The 22,193-nt window shown below is 11.8% G+C and overlaps 1 protein-coding gene across 1 annotated transcript; it reads right to left on the reverse strand.

Moving 5' to 3' along the window:
• Positions 1-515: 515 nt before the first annotated feature.
• Positions 516-9,951, reverse strand: G6M90_00g067300 (uncharacterized protein; the record flags this gene model as incomplete). The annotated part of the gene is made up of 5 exons (XM_066130850.1): positions 516-528; positions 3,487-3,507; positions 5,880-5,887; positions 8,548-8,571; positions 9,898-9,951. The coding sequence occupies 5 exons, from the start codon at positions 9,949-9,951 to the stop codon at positions 516-518; spliced, it is 120 nt and encodes a 39-aa protein (XP_065987159.1).
• Positions 9,952-22,193: the final 12,242 nt, after the last annotated feature.

Consider the following 22,193-nt stretch of genomic DNA (forward strand, 5'->3'; position numbering starts at 1 on the left):
TTAAATTAATTAATAAAAATCTAAACTATTTAATTAAAAAAATACCTTTTTTTTAAGTACTTATTTATTTTTTTATTATAAACCTAAATTAATTAGCTTAATTATTAATTTTTTTAAATTTTAATTAATTAGCTTAATTATTAATTTCTTTAAGTTTTATTTTAAATTATTAGCTTAAAGCTTTAAGCTTTTAATTCTCCTTTAAATTATATAATAAGTTATATATTTCTTTTCTTCTTATTCTTATAATTATACCTTGCCTTATTAGTACAGTCTTGTTTTGTATCTTATATAGTAATATTTATAATACTTATTTATTATTAAAAAAAGCTATTTACTTAGTATATATATATTACTTTAAGGAAAATTATTAATAATTATAATTTTTATATTTTTTAACCTAAAATACTTATTTTAACCTAAATAATCTAAGAAACTTATTTAATAATAATAATAATAACTAGAATTATTATTTTTTTATAAAGCTTTTTAATATTTTAAGAAAATTATAAAGCTTATAAAATAAACCTTTATAGCTTAACTTATTAGCTTAGCTTATTAAAGATTTTAAGCTAATAAAATAAGTTAATTTCTTATATTAAAGTAAATTATTAAACTTTAATAATAAAAATATAAATTAATTTTATTCTTAATAAAAAATAATTATTAATTATTTTATTTTATATATTAATAGCTTTTTCTTAAATTAAATTAAAATTAATTAAATAAGGTTTTTACTTATAAATTTTATTAAATTTTAGTACTAATAAAAAGTAAACTAATTAAAGTTTTTAAAAAGCTTAAATAGCTAAAATAGCTTTATTAAAGCTATTTAATTATATTTTAAGGATATTTTAATAAAGTTTTAAAACTTAAAAAAATTAAAAAAACTTAAATATAATAATAATATTACTTAGTTTTTAATAATTTTTATAAATTTTAATATAATAATTTAAGTTTTTAGTATTATTTTATAAAAATATATTAAAAAAGCTTTTTTATTAAAAATTATAAAAATAATATATTTTTTAAAAAAAAAAAGCTTTAGATTAATAAGAATTTTATTAATATTATTTATAAAGCTAAAATAATATATTAAAAAATACTAATAAACCTAGCTTATTAAAAGTTATTAAATTTAAGAAAATATTTACTTATTTTAATTTTAAAGTATTTAAAATTAAGCTTTTTAAAAAAATAATAATTTTTAAGCTTTAAGAAAATTTTAGGCTTATTAAAAGTATTCTTAAAAAATAATAAGCTTAATAAAAGTAAAAAGAAGTAAAATTTTATTAAAATAACCCTTAAAGGTATTAATAATACTTTTATTAAAAAAAGAAAAAAAGCTAATATTAAATACTAATATTATAAATACAATAACTATAAAATTTTATATTATTTTATTAAAAAAAATAAGAAAGATAATATTTTATTATAACTTAAAATTATAGCTATAAAAAAAAGAAGTATAAACCTAAAAAGAAAGCCCTTTAATAACCTTTAATAAAATAACTTAAGGTTAGTATTATCTAGAATAACCTAGCTAAATATAGCTATATTATTAACTTTAAGTTTAACTTAGATTTTTAAAAAGCTTTTAGAATTTATCTCTTAAAAAAAGGCCTTTATTAAATAAATTAATAATAGCTTTATATATTAAGAAATTATATTTTATAAAACCTAAAATAAAACTTTATTTTATTATTTTAATAATAATTATATATAATAAAAAAAAATAAAAATATAAGTACTTTTAAATAAAAAAAGCTTATTATTATTATTATTATTAAGCCTAGCTAGAACTTAAGACTTAAATATTTATAAATACTTATAAAAGAAAATATTATATAAATTTATAAGGGACTAGCTATACTTACAGCTATATATATATATTACTAAATAATAAAAATAAACTTAAAAAAAAGGAAAAAAGAAAAAAGGTTTATTTTCTTTTTTTTCCTCTTAATATACCTTATTTTAACCTAAGTTTTATTTATATTAAATCTAGTTTAGCTTTACTTAAAATTTTATATAAACCTAATAATTTATATTAGCTTAAAGTTTATTTATACTAGGTTTAGTCTGGCTTTACCTAGAATTCTACCTAAACTTAAGCTTATAGCTTAAGTTTATAATATACCTTTTTACTTACTTATATTACTAGGTAACTTTTCCTTTTAAGATTAAATATATATATATTTTACCTTTTATTTTTATTTATTTTAGTTTTTAATAAAATATAAAATAATTTTTTAAAAAAAGAAAAAATATTTTATTTTTTTTTTTATAATTTTTTTTTTAATTAACTTATTATTTTAATTATTTTAATTAAAACTATTTAATTACTTTTTATTTATACTTTTATTATTATTTATTTATAATATTTTTTTTTAAGTTATTTTATCCTTAAATAAAAAAATATTTATAATTATTATTACTCCTAATTTAACTCCCTTAAATTGCTTTTTAAGCCGCGGTTATTATTTTAGTAAATATATTATTAAAAGTAACTTAAATAATAATAAACTCTTAAATAATAATAAAATAACTGATTTTTATATCCTTTATTACTAATAAATTATTATTATAGGTAAAAGATAGTATTTACCCGGCCTTAGCACGGCTTATAAGGCCTATTATAATACTTACTAATAATACTATTAGGAATTATATATTTTTACTAAGAATATAAAACTACGCTAATAATAAAAGAAAATTCAGCGTTTTTAAGCTAATAAAAGCTATATTATAATTATAGCCCTCTAAAAAAATCCTATTATTAGTTAAAAAGTATATTATATTAAGTTTTTAGCCTTATTTACTTTTATAATAAAAAAGTTCTATATTATATTAGATTATACCTATTAAAATCCTAAAGCGGTTTATTTTACTAATATTTATAAGTAGCTTACTAACCAGGCTATTATTTTAGCTATTACCTTAACCCTTAACTATTATAAAAATAACTTATTATAAGCTAATAAGCTTATTTTAGTTAATTTTTTTTATAAATAAAATAATATAACTACTATTATAAATTATATAATTACTAACTAATATAAATTAGTTTATTAATAGCGCTTAGTTACTTAAAAAACTTATTAATTATATATAACTTTTTTTTAATTTATATTTTTTTTTACTTATTATACCTTTTTTTATATTTTTCTTATTAATAACCTGGTTTTAAAATAAAATATATTTTATAATAATACTAAAAGTAATAATTAGTTTAATATTAATAAAAATAACCTTAAATATTCTTATAATTATAATAACTTTAATTTTTCTTATAATTATTTTGGTTTTTACTTACTATTACTTCTAGGTATTTTACTTAATATTAAGGTCTTTTAACGCCGCGCTCTTAATACTTATTACTTCTAGGTAGCTTAGGCTGGCTGTTTTATTAAGCCTAGTATTAATATATATACTTTAATATATACTTTATTTAGTTATTTTACTTCTAGGTTTTAAATTACTTACTCTTTAGCTGCTTTTTTACCCCTAGCTTTTATAAGGAATATTTCTTATTATCTTAGCTTTAAGCTATTTTTAAATAACCTTAATTTATTTATTAATTATTAGTATATTATATATTACCTTTCTTATTTTATTATTAACTTATTTTATAAGTTTTTATAATTTATAAGCCTAATTATTAATTTATCTTATTATATTATTAATAATCCTTTAAGCTCTGGTTTTATTACTTTAATTATACTCCTAGCTGCCTTAATTACTTAGCTTATTAACTTATTTTTTTATATTAAGGTTTTTAGCTTATATATATCTAATTATACTTTTATTAAGCTTACTTTTTATTTTACTTTACTTACTTCTTATTTTACCTTAGCTTAACTAGCTTTTATACTTAATTTTAACTAGTTACCCTAGCTTTTTATTATAATATAAGGTATTAATACCTTAGGTTTTTAGGCTTTTATAACTTACTTTTTTAGTTTAGCCCTTACTTAGCTTTTAATAATAATACCTATTTTCTTATTAATATTTATTTAAACTTTAAGGTAATAATTTACCTTTATATTTTACTTTTATTTTAATTAATATAATATTATTTTTTTAGGGATATTTACTTTACTTTTATTAATAAAAAATCTCTTTAAGTTAAAGGAATTAATTAAGCTATATATTTTTAATTAGCTTATAAAATTTACTTATAAATAGATATATAATTTGGCTGCTTTTTATTAACTTTTAGTAGAAGCTTAAACCAAATTAAAGTATAAAACTTATAAAGCTTATTATCCCCCCCCCTTTTTTATAATAAGGATTTTTATATAGCTTATATTACTTTTATCTTAGCTTTAATATTACTAAGTATATAGCTTATTATATTGTTTTATTTTTTTTTTTTTTAGTTTAAATAGTTTTAAAAGGAAAAATAAATAGCTTTATATAGCTTTATTATACTTTTAAACTAGACTTTATAATATTTTCTGCTCTTATAAGCTTTTTTTTTATATAAGAATTATTAGGTTTTTATTTTATAGTATTATAGCTTAGATATAGCTTAGAGCTAATATAAGCTTATTATTCTAATAAATATCCTTTTAATAGGTTTTAAAATAATCTAATATTTTAGTATTTTATATATTTTTTAATAGCTTTTATATTAATTAAATATAGCTTTTTTATTTTATTAGTATATTTTATTTATATTTTTATTTAAGTGTATTTTTAATTATTAGAATTTTTTTTATTATAAATTTTATAGCTACTTAGCTATTTATCTTATTATTTATTTATATTAGTTTTAATTCTAATTTAAAATCTAAAAGCTTTTAGCTTAAAAGTAAGTTAAAAGTTATTTACTTTAAAAAATTTATATAAAATATTAGGTAAATACTTTCTAGAATATTTAATTAAATAATTAATAATAATAATACTTTTATAACCTTATATTTTATTATAATTTAGTTTAGTTTTTTACTTAATTTATTTATTTTAATATTATATAAGTTTAATTATATAATATTTTTTTTAAACCTTTTTATAAGTTATTATTATTTATTTATTAAGTTCTAAAATTATTATTAATTAAATATTATAATAGCTTAAGCTAAATTAATTTTTTTTTATAAGTAATTAATAAATATAATTACTTTATTTTTAATTAAAATTATAAACTTATATAAGTAAAAAAATTCTTAAATTAAAAGTATATTAAACTTATATAAAGCTTTATTTAAGCTTATTTTAATTATTATTAAATTATAATTATTTAATATTAATTAATAAGCTATTAAATATTTAATTTAATTAAATTATTTAAAGCTAATTATAACTTATAAAACTACTTATATTTTTTAATTTACTCTTTTTATTTTATTATTTATTTAAGAATAATATACTATAAAAAAAAGTTATATAATTCTTATTAATATATATAATATTATTTAAAATTTACTTAATTAATTTAATTTTTAATTTATAATAATTTATATAAAAAATTTATAAAACCTTTATTAATATTATTTAAAGTATTTTATATATATTTTAGTTTTTATTAATATTATAATTTTAAGCTAAATATATTTAAATAATTAGTTTATAATAATTATTAAGTACTTAATATTCTTTTTTTTTAGGCTAAAAAGTTTATTATAAAGTTAATTAAAATTTATAATTAATACTAGTTTATAATTAATATAAATTATAATAATTTTTATTAAAGCTAATAGTTTTTATACTTATTATAATAATAATAGTTTTTTATAAATTATATAATATTTTAGGATATTTTATTTTAATAATACTTTTATTATAATAGCTTAAAAATTATATTTTTTTTAAGATAGCTTATTAAAAAAAAATTATATATATATTATATTAAAATTATTATAAATAACTTTTACTTTAAAATCTAGGTATAACTTTAAAATAATAATATATTATATATAAAAAGGGTATAATTTATAATTTACTTATAAGTATTTATATTTTAAAAGAACTTATAAGTATTCTTTTAAATAGCTTTAATATAATATATTATTATTTTATTATATAAAATACTTTAATTTTATAAGCTTTATAAATATAAGTTATTAAAAATTTTTTTTCTTAAAAAAAGCTTAATTATTTTATTTATTTTTTTTTAATTATTTTTATATTATAATTAGTTATTAAGTAATAAAAGCTATATATTTATAAGTTATATAATACTATTAAAATAAGATAATAATAGGTTTTTATTTTAGTTTTATTTAAAAAGTATATTTAAATATTATACTTATAAATTAAATTTATATTAAAAGTAAAAATTAAATAAAAATAATATTTTAGCTTATTATACTTAATATTTTAATATTTCTTTTAATATTATAAAATATTTTAAATTTTTATAATTAATAAAAATTATAAATAAGTTAATAATATTTTAAAGTTTTATTAATTATAATTTTAAATAAAAAATAATTATTAATAGCTTTTTATTATAAATTATATAATTTTTTTTAAGGCTATTAGCTTTATAAAGTAATATATTATTAAGTAAAGTATTTTATTAATAACTTATAATAAGTATTTTTTTTAAGGTATTAATTAAGTAATTTACTTTAATTATTATTTTTTTAATAAAATTTTATTATTTTAAAATTAAGTAAAAAATAAATACTTTTTTTAATACTTTAAAAGCTTTATTATACTTAATTAATTATTAAAAAAATATACTTTTTTTAATAATTTTAAAAGTAATTTTATAAAAAAAAAAAAGTTTAAAATAAAATTCTAATAAAAATTAATAAAATCTAAGAATTTTTAGATTTTTTTTTTATATATTAAGGGTTTTTAGTTTTATATAACTTTAATTTTTTTTAAATTAAAGTAAATTTTTTTACTTATATAAATAATAAACCTTAAATATTTAACTTTTTAAATATAAAATATATATTTTTTTATATTAAAATATAACTTAATTATATAAAGCTTTATAAATATATTATATACTTTTTATATATAGTTTTTTTATAAGCTTTTTAAGTAAATAAAAATATTATTAAAGTATATTATAATAAAATTACTTAAAGTTTTTTTTAAGGTATTATTAATATATTATTAAAATATTATAAAAGTACTTATTAACCTAAATAAGTAAACTAGCTATTTAAAAAGCTTAAATTAGGTTTAAAATATAATTAAAAGCTTTTTACTTAATATAATTTAAAGTTTATAAAATATTAATTAAATATTTAATTTTATAAATTATTTAATTTTAAAAAGAAAATATAATATTTTTTTAATAAGTAAAAGTAAATAATAATTTTATTTTATTATTTTATTTAAAGTATAATAATTTATATAAAATTATTATTTTTCTTTTAGCTTTTTAGCTAATAATATTAAGATTATAACTAATAAAAAGCTTACCTTAATTTATCTTTTATTTATTAAGTTTATAACCTACTTTTTAATTTCTAATAAATATTTTTATAATATATTATAAAATAATACTTATAATAAATCTAGGTTAATTTTATCTAAATACTACTTTAATTATATATAATAATTTAATTAGCTTTAATATAAAAGCAGCTTATTTACCTTTTCTTAGTTAAAAAAATTCTAAAAGTTTTATAAGTTATAAAAAAGCTAAAATAGCTTCTCTTATTATTAATTTAGGTTAGCCTTTTATATATATAATATTAATATTATTTTATATAAGCTTATAGCTATTAACTAGTACTTCTTTTTTATTTTTTAGGCTTATTAAATAATATTAATAAATATTAACCTTATTATTAATATTATAAGCTTTTAGGTTCTTTAATTACTTAACTCTTAAATTATTAAGTTATTTATAATACTAATTATAATTTTTTTCTTAGCTAGTTATATACTTATATTATATTATATTATTTATAATATTCTTAGTATAATATTTTATATAAAGCCTAATATTATATATATTATTATTAGAAATTCTTAGTTATTTATATTTACTTAAAATTATATTAAGTAAAAAATTAAAAAATATAACTTTTATTATATTACCTTTTTTTTTCTTATTTTTATTATAATATATATTTATTATTATTTACTTAATAAAATTAAGTTTAATTTTATATATTATATAAATTTTTTACTTATTATTATATAATAATTATAATTTATATTTACTTAAATATTTATAAATTTTAAGAAATTAATTAATATAAAAACTAAAAAAAATAATATACTTATTTTTAATTTAATTTTTTTTAGTTTTTATTTTTTATATAATATATTTTTTAGTTTATAATTATTATTATATTATAATATTTTTAATAAAAAACTTATTATAAAAGTATTTTATTTCTTAATAGCTTTTTATTTTTATATATATTAAAAGTAGAATTTTTTATTATTATTTTTTTTATATTAAATATTTATAAGTATTATATAAAAAGAAATATATATTTTAAAATATAATAGCTTATAAATTTATAATATAAGTATTTTTTTTTTTATATTATTAATTAATTATTTTAATTAATACCTAATAAGCTTATTTTTTTTATTAATTTTAAAAGTAATTATAATTTATACCCTTTTTAGGCTTAGCTTAAAACCCTAATTTATTTATATTTATTATAATTATATTTTTATTATTATATTACTTTTCTTTAAAATTTATATTATATTTACCTTATTTATTATAAAATTTCTCTTTTAATTATAATAATTTAATATTTATAATTATATTATAAAAATAAGCTATTACTTTAATATATTTAAAATATAATATTTCTTAATTAATAATTTTTTTTTATATATATTTATTAAAAAATTATTATAATTTTATTAACTTAATAAAATCCTTTTATTTAAGGCTTTTAATAAATATAATTTTATTTTTAAATTAAATAAAAAAGTTTATAAATAATTTATTTTATTATTATTTTATTTAATTAAGCTTAATAAAAGCTATTTTTTTCTTATAAAAATTAATATATATAATAATTAAATAGCTTAAAAACACGGCTAGATTATAGCTAACCCTTTTATTATTTTTAAAGTAAAAAGCTACCTAGCTTTAAATCTTAGCTAAAAAGTTCTAAAAAATAAAAGCTTATTAATTATAATTATTACTTATAAATATTATATTTATAATTAGCTTATATTATATTAGGCTTTTTTAGGTTATAAATATAGTTTTATTATTATTAAATAAAGCTTTTATTAGGATTAATTTATACTTTACTTAAAAGCTAATATAAGCTAATATTATTATTATAAAAAAACTTTATATTATTTAATTTTTAAGAAAAAAGTATTATTTAATAAGCTTATAAAGCTTTTATACTTAAATAATAATAACTTTTTAAAGTATTATAATATTATTTTAAGGGCTATTAATTAATATAATATTTTTAGGTATAAATAAGCTTAGTTTTATATTAGTTATTTATTTTATAAGGTTATTTATAATAAAATTTATTTTTTATAAAAAACTAATTATATTTATAATTATATATATATATTATTAAATAATAAGAATAAACTTAAAAAAAAAAAAGGGTTTATCTTCTTTTTTTTCTTTTTAATATATTTTACTTTAGCTTAAGTTTTATTTATATTAAGTTTAATTTAACTTTACTTAAAATCCTATATAAACCTAATAATTTATATTAGCTTAAAGTTTATTTATATTAAGTCCAGTCTAGCTCCGCCTAGAATCCTACCTAGACCTGAGCTTATAGCTTAAGTTTATAATAAAATTTAATAATAAACTAGATTTCTTTAATAATTATTATTATATAAAAGAAATAATTCTATAATACTAAGAGAATTATTTTATAAAACTAAGCTTTAAATTAAGTATTATTAGCTTAAATAATAATATTATTCTTTTATATTAATAGCTTTCATAATATTAACTTATAAACTTATTATTACAACCCAGTTGTATACAGGAAGCAGGCTACAAGTTAGGCCGGCTATATAAGCCATAAAGCGGTATAAGTAAGGCAAATAATAGATTAATAGTTAAAGTAATTATTATATTTAAATTATAAAAGGAACCGTGATTTATATAAGTAGGGTTATAGCTATAATAATAATCTAAAGGGAAATATTATAATAAGAAAAGTAATTTATTATAATATATAAGGACTTTTAATTTTACTTTATAAATAAACTTTAATTTCTTAGCTTTTAATAATAATTATTATATTAACCTAAGCTTTATTTATAACTTTTTAACTTTAATTATTTAGTTATAATTTATAACTTATTACTAATATAATACCTAACTACTTAGATTAACTGCTTTAATAGCTTTACTAATATAAATTATAACTAGTTTATCCCTTAAAAACCTTAGCTATTATATATTAAAAGCTCTTATTTAGATTATTATTATATTACTTTAAGTAATACTTAATAATTATTAATATAGTATTATATAAGATTATTATTATATTTAAATTAAATAAAACCTAAAAAGAACTAATAATTATTTTTACTTATAAAATACTTATTAAGATTATATACTTTTAAGAATAAGTCTAATAAATAAAGGAAAAATAATAGGAATAAGCTATAATTATTATTATAATTAAAAAGAACTTAAAAGAAATTCTTAGACCTAAAGTATTAAAATTATATAATAGATCTTTAAGTATACTTTAAGGATTTCTTATTTAACTTAAGGCTTATTATTAATAATTCTTAATTAAAATAAAAGAATTTTTTACTAAGATATTATATATAAAAGAATATATAATAAAAGTAATACTTATATAATTTAAACTTATTATAAAGGACTACCTTAATAAAAAAAAATAATTATAAAAAAAAAACTAATATTATTTTTAAAAGTTATAATAAATTTAAAAAAGCTATTAAAAAAGCCTTTAAAATAATTAATAAAGCTAAAGCTATTAAGTATTATATTAATAAGCTTAAGTAAAAGGAATTAATATTTAATTATATTACTTACTTTAAATAACTTATATTTTAGCTTAATTAAGAGAATAAACTTTTTATATTAGCTTTTTATAAAGAACTTAAGGAAGAAGTTAAAAATAAACTTTATAAAAAAAATAAACTAAATAACTTATTAGATTATATTATTATAATAATATAAATTAATAATAAATAATATTAATAATATATATAAAAAAAATAAGGTAAAAGAACCTAAAGCCCTATTAAAAAAAAAAGTTATTAAGCTAATTAATATAAAAAGCATAATAAACTTATTACTTATAATTATACTTTTAATCTTAAATAAATAAGGCTTAATACTATTAAGAAAAATAATAAAAAAGAAAAAAAATATTATAATTATAAAAAAATAAGATATTTTACTAATAAATATAAAAAACCTAAGAAAAAATAAAAGCTAGTATTAAAAAAAAATAAAAAATAACTTAATTTTATTAATTAATAAAAAATCAAAGTTATTAAATTAAAGGTAAAATATAAAAATCTTAATTAAACCTTTTATTATAATAATAACTATTATATTTATATAAGTAATAAATAAAAAAAAAATAGTTTCTAAAAAAACTAAAAAAACTAAAAAAGAAAATTATAAATTTTATAAAAAATAGGCTATAAATAGTTAAATAATTAGTATAAAAAAACCTAAATAAATAATTAATAAAAAAAAGAACTCTTATAATAATAAAATAAAAAAAACTTTATAAACTAAAATTATTAAAATACTTAAATAAAAACTTATATTAAGAAATCCTTAATTAGGTATAATAATAAGTAAAAGTAAGGAAAATTTAAAAGGAATAATAATATAAAAAAAAGTAAAATATATAAATTCTTATTACCTTTAATAAACTAAAAAATAAAGTAAAAAAAATAAGTATTAATAATAATTATATAATCTTAAATACTTTAAAAGTATTTAAAAATAAATAAAGTAAAGAAAAAATACTTATAAGGCTAATAATTATATAAGAATAAGCTATATAATAATATTTTCTTATATTAATAAGAAAATATTTTATAATTTTTATTATTATAATAAATACTATTATAATATTAAGAAACCTAATATTATAGTACCTAAAAAAGGAAAAAAAAAATAACCTTAGACTTTTATTAAGGTATAAAAACTATATATAATTAATATAAGTATTATATATATTTATAATATATTAGATATATTTTATAATTAAGGTATAATTAGATATATTTTTAATTAAAATAAAAGGATATTTAATTAAAATATTATACTTTAAATAAGAACTTTTAAAATAAAAAGTAAAAATAATTAATAATAATTAAATAATAATCTTAGAACTTAATTTAAATATACCTATTAAATATTAAGCTTATATAAATCTTATAAATATATATAAATTAAATATATATTAATTATATATATATATAAAAAATAAGTAATAATATTAGTATATATATAAGAGAAAAATTTTAATATATAAAAAAAAGTTATTACTTAAGTTACCTTAATATAAAATAAAAAATTATATAATATATTTATTATTAAATTATTTAAAATATATAATAAATAAAGCCAAGAAATAATATAAGTAATAATATAAAATACTAGTAATATATAAATAAATATAATAAATATTAAATATACTTAAATAAAAAAACTCTAAGGAAATTATAAAATTAATATATTATAATAAATAATAGTTAAATAAGTAATATAATAAATAAAAGTTTAACTCTAAATATAATAAGAAATATATAATAAATTATAATAACTTAAAATATAAAAAGTATAAAAAAATAAAAAACTAAATTTATAACTATTTATATTAAATATTTAATAATAAGTTTTACTTTAAGTACTTATAAAATAAAACTAAACTTATAAAATAATAAATTATAAAAGAATTTATTCTAAAAAACTTAAAAAATAAAGTATATTATTTATAAAAAGGTTATAAGTTAGCATAAAAAGAAAAATATTAATAACTCTTAATATAATTAAAAGCAGATAAAGTAATAAAATAATATTAAATACTAAAGTTATAGAATATTACGTTTATATACTTATAAATAATAATATAATAAGTAATTATATTTTACTTAGAGTTATAAATTATTATTAATTATTATAAAAATATAAAAAGGTATTATATAAGTTAATTAATATTAAAGGAAAACTTTTTACTTATAATAATAGAATTATTAACTAAAAGATTAATTATTTTAAAGTATAAATTTAAGGTTATTTAAAAGTAATTTAACTTAATATTATAAATATATTAAAATATAACCTAGTATTAAGGTACTTATAATTATAAAAGAGTAACTTACTAATTAACTAAAAAATAAGTTAATTAAAGTAAAATAAGATTTTAAGCTAATAAAATTAATAAAATTTAAAAGAAAAAATAAAATTTTATTATAACTTAGCTTATAAATAAAGTTCTAAAAAAAAAAAACCTTTAAGTAAGTTATTTAAAAACTAATAATAATAAATAAATAATATAAAAATAATAAGTATAAAAAAAAGAATAATTAGATTTACTATAATAACCTTAATAATACTATAAACTAGGATATAAATAATAATAAGTAATAAGAAAATAAAAGCTAAAATCTAAAAGGTTATTATTACCTTAAGAAAAAACCTTATAAATATAAATAAAAAACTTAAAAAAAAAAGAAAAATAAAAATAATAAAAAAAATAATAAAAGCCTAATAATAAAAGAAAAAAAACTTAAAAATATCCCTAAAAAATACTAAAAATATAAAAAATTATTTATAAAAAAATTAGAAACTAAATTACTAAAATATAGCTAATAAGATTATTAAATTAAATTAATAAATAAAAAGTTAATAATATTTTATAAAATTTATAACTTAAATATAAAAAAACTTAAAATACTATAAAAGTATATTAATAAGATATTAATAAAAAGCTATATTAAAATATTTATATTAAAAGCTAAATATTTAATTATATTTATTTTTAAGAAAAATAAGAAATTATAGTTAATAATAGATTATTAGTAATTAAATATAATTACTATAAAAAATTAAATATTATTATTACTTATCTCTAAATTATAAAATTAATTATATAGTATAAATTAGTTTATTACTCTAAACCTAAAAAGAGTATATAATTTAATTTAAATAAAAAAAGGCTATAAATAGAAAATAGCCTTTAAAATAAAATTTAAATTATTTAAATACTTAGTAATATTATTTAAGCTTATTAATATATTAATAATATTTTAATAAATAATTAATAATATATTATAAAAATATTTAAATAATTTTATAATAATATATCTAAATAATATATTAATCTTTTTAAAAACCCTAAAAAACCATAAAATATATATATATAAAGTATTATAAGCATTATAAAATATAAAGTTATTAGTAAAACTAATAAAAAGTAAATTTTATACCTAAAAAGTAGACTTTTTAAAATATATAATATAATTAAATAAAATATAAATAAAAAAGATAAAGATTAAAATAATAAAAAACTAGCTAATATTAAAAAATATTAAGAATATATAAAGCTTTAAAAGCTTTATAAATTATTATAAGAGATTTATTAAAAGCTATAATAAAATTATAATACTTTTAAATAAACTTACTAAGAAGAATAAATAATAAAACTAAAATAATAAGGTATAATATACTTTTAATAAAATTAAAAAACTTATTATATTTAAACTTATTTTAAGAATTTTTAACCTAAAAAAAAATAAAATTAAAAACTAATTTATTAGATTTTACTTTAAGAGTATAAGTTAAATAAAAAAATAATAATAAAAAATTATACCTTATTATATTCTACTTAAAAAAACTTTATAAAGTAAAACTTAATTATTTTATTTATAATAAAAAATTCTTAATAATTATTAATATTTTTAAGAAATTTAAATATTATTTTATAAAAAGTAAATATAAAATTAAGGTATATATTAATTATAAAAATATTTCTTATTTTATAATAATATAATAATTAAATAAATAATAAATTTAATAAGCTAAATATTTTTTAGAATTTAATTATAAAATTATTTATTAAAAAGAATTTAAAAATAAATAAGTAAATACTTTAAGTTAAAAAAGTAATTATAATATAAGAATACTTATAATAATAAAATAACTCTTTAAGATTAATAAAAATAATAATTTCTAGTAAAAATAATTAAATATTATATTAAAAGTATAAAAAAAAAACCTAATATATAATAAAATATACTAATAAGTAATAAATAATATATAATATATTAAAAATATACTAATAGGATATATATATTACTTAGGAGAAGTACTAATATATAGAGAGAAAATCTAAATACTACTAGAGTTATAAGAAGAATATATTAAAGAAATATATAAATACTTAATTTATAAATATTAAGAAATTCGTAAAATATTAAATAAAATATAATAATAATATGATTTTTTAGGAATTAAGAAAATAATTAAAAAGGTTATTAATAAGTATATATAATATAAAAAAAGTAAGGCTTTATAATATAAGCTATATAAGAAATTATAACTATTACTAGTACTAATATAATTATAGGAATTAATAGCTTTTAATTATATTATAAAGCTACTAATATTAAAAAAACTAATAACTAATATAAAATATAATAGTATATTTATAGTTATAAATAAACTTATAAAGTATAAATACTTTTTATTATATAAAGAAGTAAGTAATATAAAAAAACTTATATATATATTTTTATAAATAATAATAAGTAATTATAAATTACTAAAAAAAATTATATTAGATAAAGGAAATATATTTACCTCTAAGTTTTAGTAAATACTTATAATATAACTTAAAATAAATTATAAGTTAAATATTATATATTATTTATAAATAAATAAATAAATAAAAAAATTAAACTAGATACTTAAATAATATTTATAATATTATATTAATTATTAATAAGATAATTAGGTAAAATAATTACTTATAATATAATTAGCTTATAATAGCTTAATATTAGAATTAATAAAGTAAATATTAGCTTATACTAATTATAAATTTAATCCTAAAGTATTTTAAATATAATATAAAAAATTATAAGTAAAATAAGTAATATTATAAGTAAATAAACTAAAAAAATTATATAAAAAAATATAATATAAATTAGAATTTATATAAAATAAAATAATATAATATTATAATTATAAAAAATTAAAAAATTTAATTTTTAAGGAGGGAAATATAATTTACTTACTTTAATAAAATATTAAAATAATATAATTAAGTAATAAATTAAATTATAAAAAATTAGGATTATTTATTATTAAAAAATAAATATTAATAAATAATTATAAACTTTTATTATTAAAAACTATAAAAAATTATTTTATAATATATATTTTACTTCTTAAAAAAGTATTAAATAATATACTAGTAAAAAAAGATATTAAAGTCTTAAATAATAAAGAATATAAAGTAAAATAAATTCTAAATATAAGAATAAAAAATAAAATATATTAATACCTTATTAAGTAAAAAGATTATAAACATAAAAAAAATATATAAAAACCTATAAAGCACCTAAGAAAATACTAGTACCTATTAAGGCAATTTTACTAAAAGGTATAAGAAATATAAGAGGATCTAAATCTAAGAACTTTTTACTTAATTTAAAAGTAAATTAATTACCTTTTTTAGGAATACTTATTATACTTAAATTATTTATTACCTAATACTTATAAGTATCTAAAGTAAGTAGAATTTTATTCTTAGTATTTAACTTTATTATATTATAATAAAATAATTCTAAACTTTTATTTTTAATATAATTCTAGATTTTTTATATTTAAGCTAATTAATTTATAGCTATAAAAAGCTAAAACTAAAAGTTAGCTAGCTATATATAAAGCTTTAATAGCTTATTACCTGCTTTCTTCTCCTTTAATTCTAGTTTTTTTTATTACTTTAATAAGTATATTACTAAGAAATACTATTAATAAAAGAATATAAATAAAATAAGGGCTATAATAATACCTATAAAAAAAAGCCACTAAAATATTATTATATAAGTAATTATACTATATATACTTATTATATTATAATTTCTTATTTATTATATAATAAGATTTATTATTTTTAAAATAATAAGTATAAGGTATATTTATAAGGTAGTTAAATAAATTTATAATATTAATAAGATTAGCACGTTTATAACTATTATTTTTCTTTATATTTAATTTTAGCTTAAAAATATAACTAAATATAATATTAATAAAATATCCTAAAAAATAAAAGAAGAAAAGAACTTATTAATAAAAGAAAAGGCTATAAAGCTATTTATAAAATAAAACTTAGATCTTAAAAATAAAACTATAAGAAAAGAAATATTATATTATAACCTAGTTATATATAAGAAGTAGGCTATAAGTTAAGCCGGCTATATAAGCTATAAAGCGGTATAAGCAGGGCAAATAATAAATTAATAGTCAGAGTAATTATTATATTTAAATTATAAAAGGAACCATGATTTATATAAGTAGGATTATAGTTATAATAGTAATTTAAAAGGAAATATTATAATAAAAGAAGTAATTTATTATAATATATAAAAACCCTTAATTTTACTTTATAAATAAACTTTAACTTTTTAGCTTTTAATAATAATTATTATATTAATTTAAGCTTTACTTATAACTCTTTAACTTTAATTATTTAGTTATAATTTATAACCTATTACTAATATAATACCTAATTACTTAGATTAACTGCCTTAATAGCTTTGCTAATATAAATTATAACTAGTTTATCCCTTAGGAATCTTAGCCGTTACAATTAACTTATAAACTTATAAAATAAAAATATAAATAATATTTACTTTTTCTTAGATTATTATTAATAAAATTATATTAGCTTAAATTTATTATTACTTACTTTATTAGCTAGAATTATTATAATAAAAGCTATTATAAATACTACTTTTATTATAATTTTTAATAAGTTTAATAAAAAATTTATTTTAATTATATTTATTAAAATAATATTTTAACTTTTAAACTATTAATTATAGAATTATTAAATTAATATTATAAAAAGTAAAATATTATTATAAAAACTATTATTTATAATAAATATAAAAAAGCTAAAAACTTTAAGGCCTTAGCTTAATAAAATACTAAAATTAGGTAAAATTTATAAGTCTAAGTTATTTTATAAAGCTTTTATAATATTTATTAATAAAAAAAATCCTAAAAACCTTTTATACTTAATTATTAATTATAAAAAATTAAATAAAATTATTATTTTTATTTATTATTTAATTTTATTAATTTATAAATTATAAGATTATTTTTAAGGTATAAAAATTTTCTTTAAAATTAACCTAAAAACTAGTTTTAATTTTATAAAAATTATAAAAAAATATAAATAAAAAATAACTTTTTAATATAAATATAGTTTTTTTAAGTATATAATTATATTACTTAAATTAATTAATATACTTATAATATTTTAAGTTATAATAAATAATATATTTTAAAATTTTATTAATATTAATATATTAATATACTTAAATAATATACTTATTTATATTAAAATAATAAAAAAATATAATATAATAATAAAGGAAATTTTAATTTAATTCTTAAAATATTACTTAATAATAATTTCTTAAAAATATTAATAAAAGGTAAATAAAATTAAATTTTTAAGATATATTATTTTTTTTAAAAGGATTTTTATATTTTTTAATAAAATTAAATATATATACTTATAAAAAATATTAAGAAATACTAAGAATATTAAGAAATTTATAAAATTTATTAACTTTTATTAAAAATTTATTAAGAATTTTTTTAAGCTTTTTAAGCTATTAATAAATTATTAAAATAAAAACTAGATATAAATAAATAAAATATAATATTACTTTAAGTAACTTAAAATTATATTTTATTTAGCTTTAATATTAATATATTTTAACTTAAAATTAAAATTATAAGTTAAAATTAATATTTTAAATTTTACCTTAAAAGCTATATTTTTATAAAAAGTTTTTATTAATAATAAATAATATTTAATTACTTTTTATTTAAAAAAACTTTTATTAATTAAAATAAACTATAAAATTTATAATAAAAAATTACTAATAATTATAAATTTATTTAAATAATAATACTAATACTTAAAAAAAGTAATTTATTATATTAAAGTTCTATTAAACTATTAAAATCTTAGTTATTTTATAATAATTAAAATTCTTAATTATTAATAAGCTTAATAAGTATAAAAGCTATTTAGTTATTAGTTTATTATTAATTATTAGCTAAGTAAGTTAAATAAAAAAGCTAATATTCTTTTTAGACTTTTATAATATAAGCCTAAAAAAAAAGAAAGTAAAAACTAATTAATTATAATAATTTTATAATTAAAATACTTTAGTTTAAAATTACTTTTAGTAATATTATTAACTTTAAATAAGCTTTATAACTTAATAATAAAAGTATAGCTACTTACTTTTATAAATAAACTTAAAATAATAATTATATTAAATCTAATATATTAAATAAAATTAAAAAAATAATTAAAATATATTATAATTAAAAATAGGCTTTTATATTAAAAAAATAAATTATAAGTACCTTTTAATTTTTAAGAGAAAATTTTATAATCTAAATATAATTTTAAGGTTATAAAATATTTTAATATAAATAAAATTTTAAAGCTTATTATAAGAAATTTTTAATAATTAAAAATAGAATTTTTTATTAAAAATTATATCTAAAATTACTTAAAATACTAAGGTAATAAGAACTCTTATTATACCTTATATAAATTATTTTAACTCTTAGAGTTATATTATAAACCTTAATAATTAATTATAATTAATTAATATTTGGTTAATTTACTCTATAATCAAATAAAATTATATATATAATACTAATATTATATAAGCATAAAATCTAAAATAATATTAGGCTATACTAGGCTAAGAATAATAAAAAACTAGAAAAGTAAATTATCTTAGCGTAATTAGTACCGCGCTATAACCTGCTAGTTATAGCTACCTTATAATAGCCTTAGCTATTATTATATAATTAAACCTTATATATTATTATAACTTTATAGCTATAACTTATACTAAGTTATACTGAAAACCTAAAATACCTATATATATAATATATTTATAAGGTTTCTCTTATATTTTAAGTTAATTTTATATTTAAGTTATTTGCCTTTTTTACTATTAAAACCTTACTATAATAATATAACTAATTATAAGTTGTTACCCTTATATATATATATCTTTTATAAGCACTTATTAATATTTATTATAGCTATTTATAAATAATAATAATAAGATAACCTTTAAGTATAATAAAAAGCTTAATATAAGTAGATTACCTATTATAACTTTTAAGAGTTAAAGCTAATAAAGCCTAGTAGGTAATATAGTTATTAATAAATTAAAAGCTTTTTATAATAAAAAAAATACCTATTTTAAAGCTAAAAATCTTAATTTTATAAAAATTAAAAAAATTATAAAAATAATTAAGAATTTAAAAAAAAAGGCCTTTAAAAATATTAAACTAAAATATAATACTAAAAAAGCTATAAAACTAGCTATAAAAAAGGCTAATAAGGCTAGTAAAGCTAAGGCTAAAAAGGCTAAAAAGGCCAAAAAAGCTTATAAGACTAAAGCTGCCAAATAAATTTATATTAGCGGTTTTACCTCTTCTAGAGGGGTAATTAATTATAATAAATTTTATTATTAATTTACTTTTATTAAATAAATATAATTTAATTTAAATAATAATAAACTTATTTATAAAAATACCTTATTTTATATTATTAAAAGTTAAAAAAAAAAAAAAAAAAAACTTAATTTATATTTTTATAAAAAAATATTAAAAGTATTATAATATACTTTTAAATATTATTTTTAATTAAAATTTTTATTTTATATTAAAATTATAAAAAGATTTTTTAAATTTAATAAATATTAAAAGCTAAATAAATATTATTTTTTATTCTTAAATTAATAATTAAATAAAATATATAAACTAGACTTTAAAAGTATACTTATAAGCTTTTATTAATTATAAAATATTAAATTAAAAAAACCTATTATTAATAATAGAATTTATATATAATAACTTAATATTTATAATAATAAATATATTACTTTTTTATATTAATTATAAATATTACTTAATAATTATAAATTTATTATTAAAATTATTAAAAAACCTAATAAGCTAGCTATATATATATTAAATAATTTAAGTATATAAGTAAATAAAAAAAAATCTTAAAAAAAGCTAATAAAAAATAAAAAAATAAGCTAATTAAAAAAAAATAATTACTTTTACTTATAAAAAAAACTAACTTATAATATTAAATACTTATAATATTAAAATAAAATATTTAATAAAAAAACTTAATAAAAAAATATTAAATTTTTTTAAGATAATTAAGGTAATTTCTTTTATTATTATATAATTTACTTTATTATTAGCCTAAAAAATCTATAATTTCTTTTATATTTTCTTAATTAAATTATTATAAAAAAATTATAAAAAACTTAATATAAGTTAAATTCTTAAAAATATATTACTTATTAAAGTAAAAAAATTCTAAGTAAAAGTAATTAAAAATTCCTAATAAATTAATAATAATATTAAATACTTAATAAAATAAGAAAATTAATTAATAAAAAAATATTAAACCTAAAAATCTTATAAGTATTTTATTAAAAAAAAACTAAATTTTTATTAAAAGCTTATAAATTAAAATAACTTATTAAATTTTATAATAATTAAATTAAATAATTACTTAAAAGTAAGCTTAATAAAAAAAAAGCTAATATTATATAAAAAAGGCCTAATAAATTATAAAGCTTAATAAAAAAGCTTTATATTAATATAAAACTTATTAATTATATAATTAAAATATATATTTAAGTAAAAACCTTAAGCCTAGATATTCCTTTTATATATATAAGGTAACCCTCTGTAATAAGGGGGAAAACTATAATATAAAGCTACTTTTTATTAACTAGCTTTATAGTATTCTTTTTAATTCTCCCTTTTATCTCTTTTTTTTTTTTACTTTCTTAGCTATTTTATTAAGTTTATTAACTTTTTTAGTATTTTTAGCTTTTAATAATATATTTTTTTTCTTATTAATATCTTTTATAATAATAGCCTTTTTATTACTTTTTTAGGCTTATTAGCTTTAATCCCTAAAGTTATAATAAATAATTTACTTATATTAGGCTTA

The sequence above is a fragment of the Metarhizium brunneum genome, chromosome 4 (genome assembly GCF_013426205.1).
Source record: "Metarhizium brunneum chromosome 4, complete sequence".
Taxonomy (NCBI): domain Eukaryota; kingdom Fungi; phylum Ascomycota; class Sordariomycetes; order Hypocreales; family Clavicipitaceae; genus Metarhizium; species Metarhizium brunneum.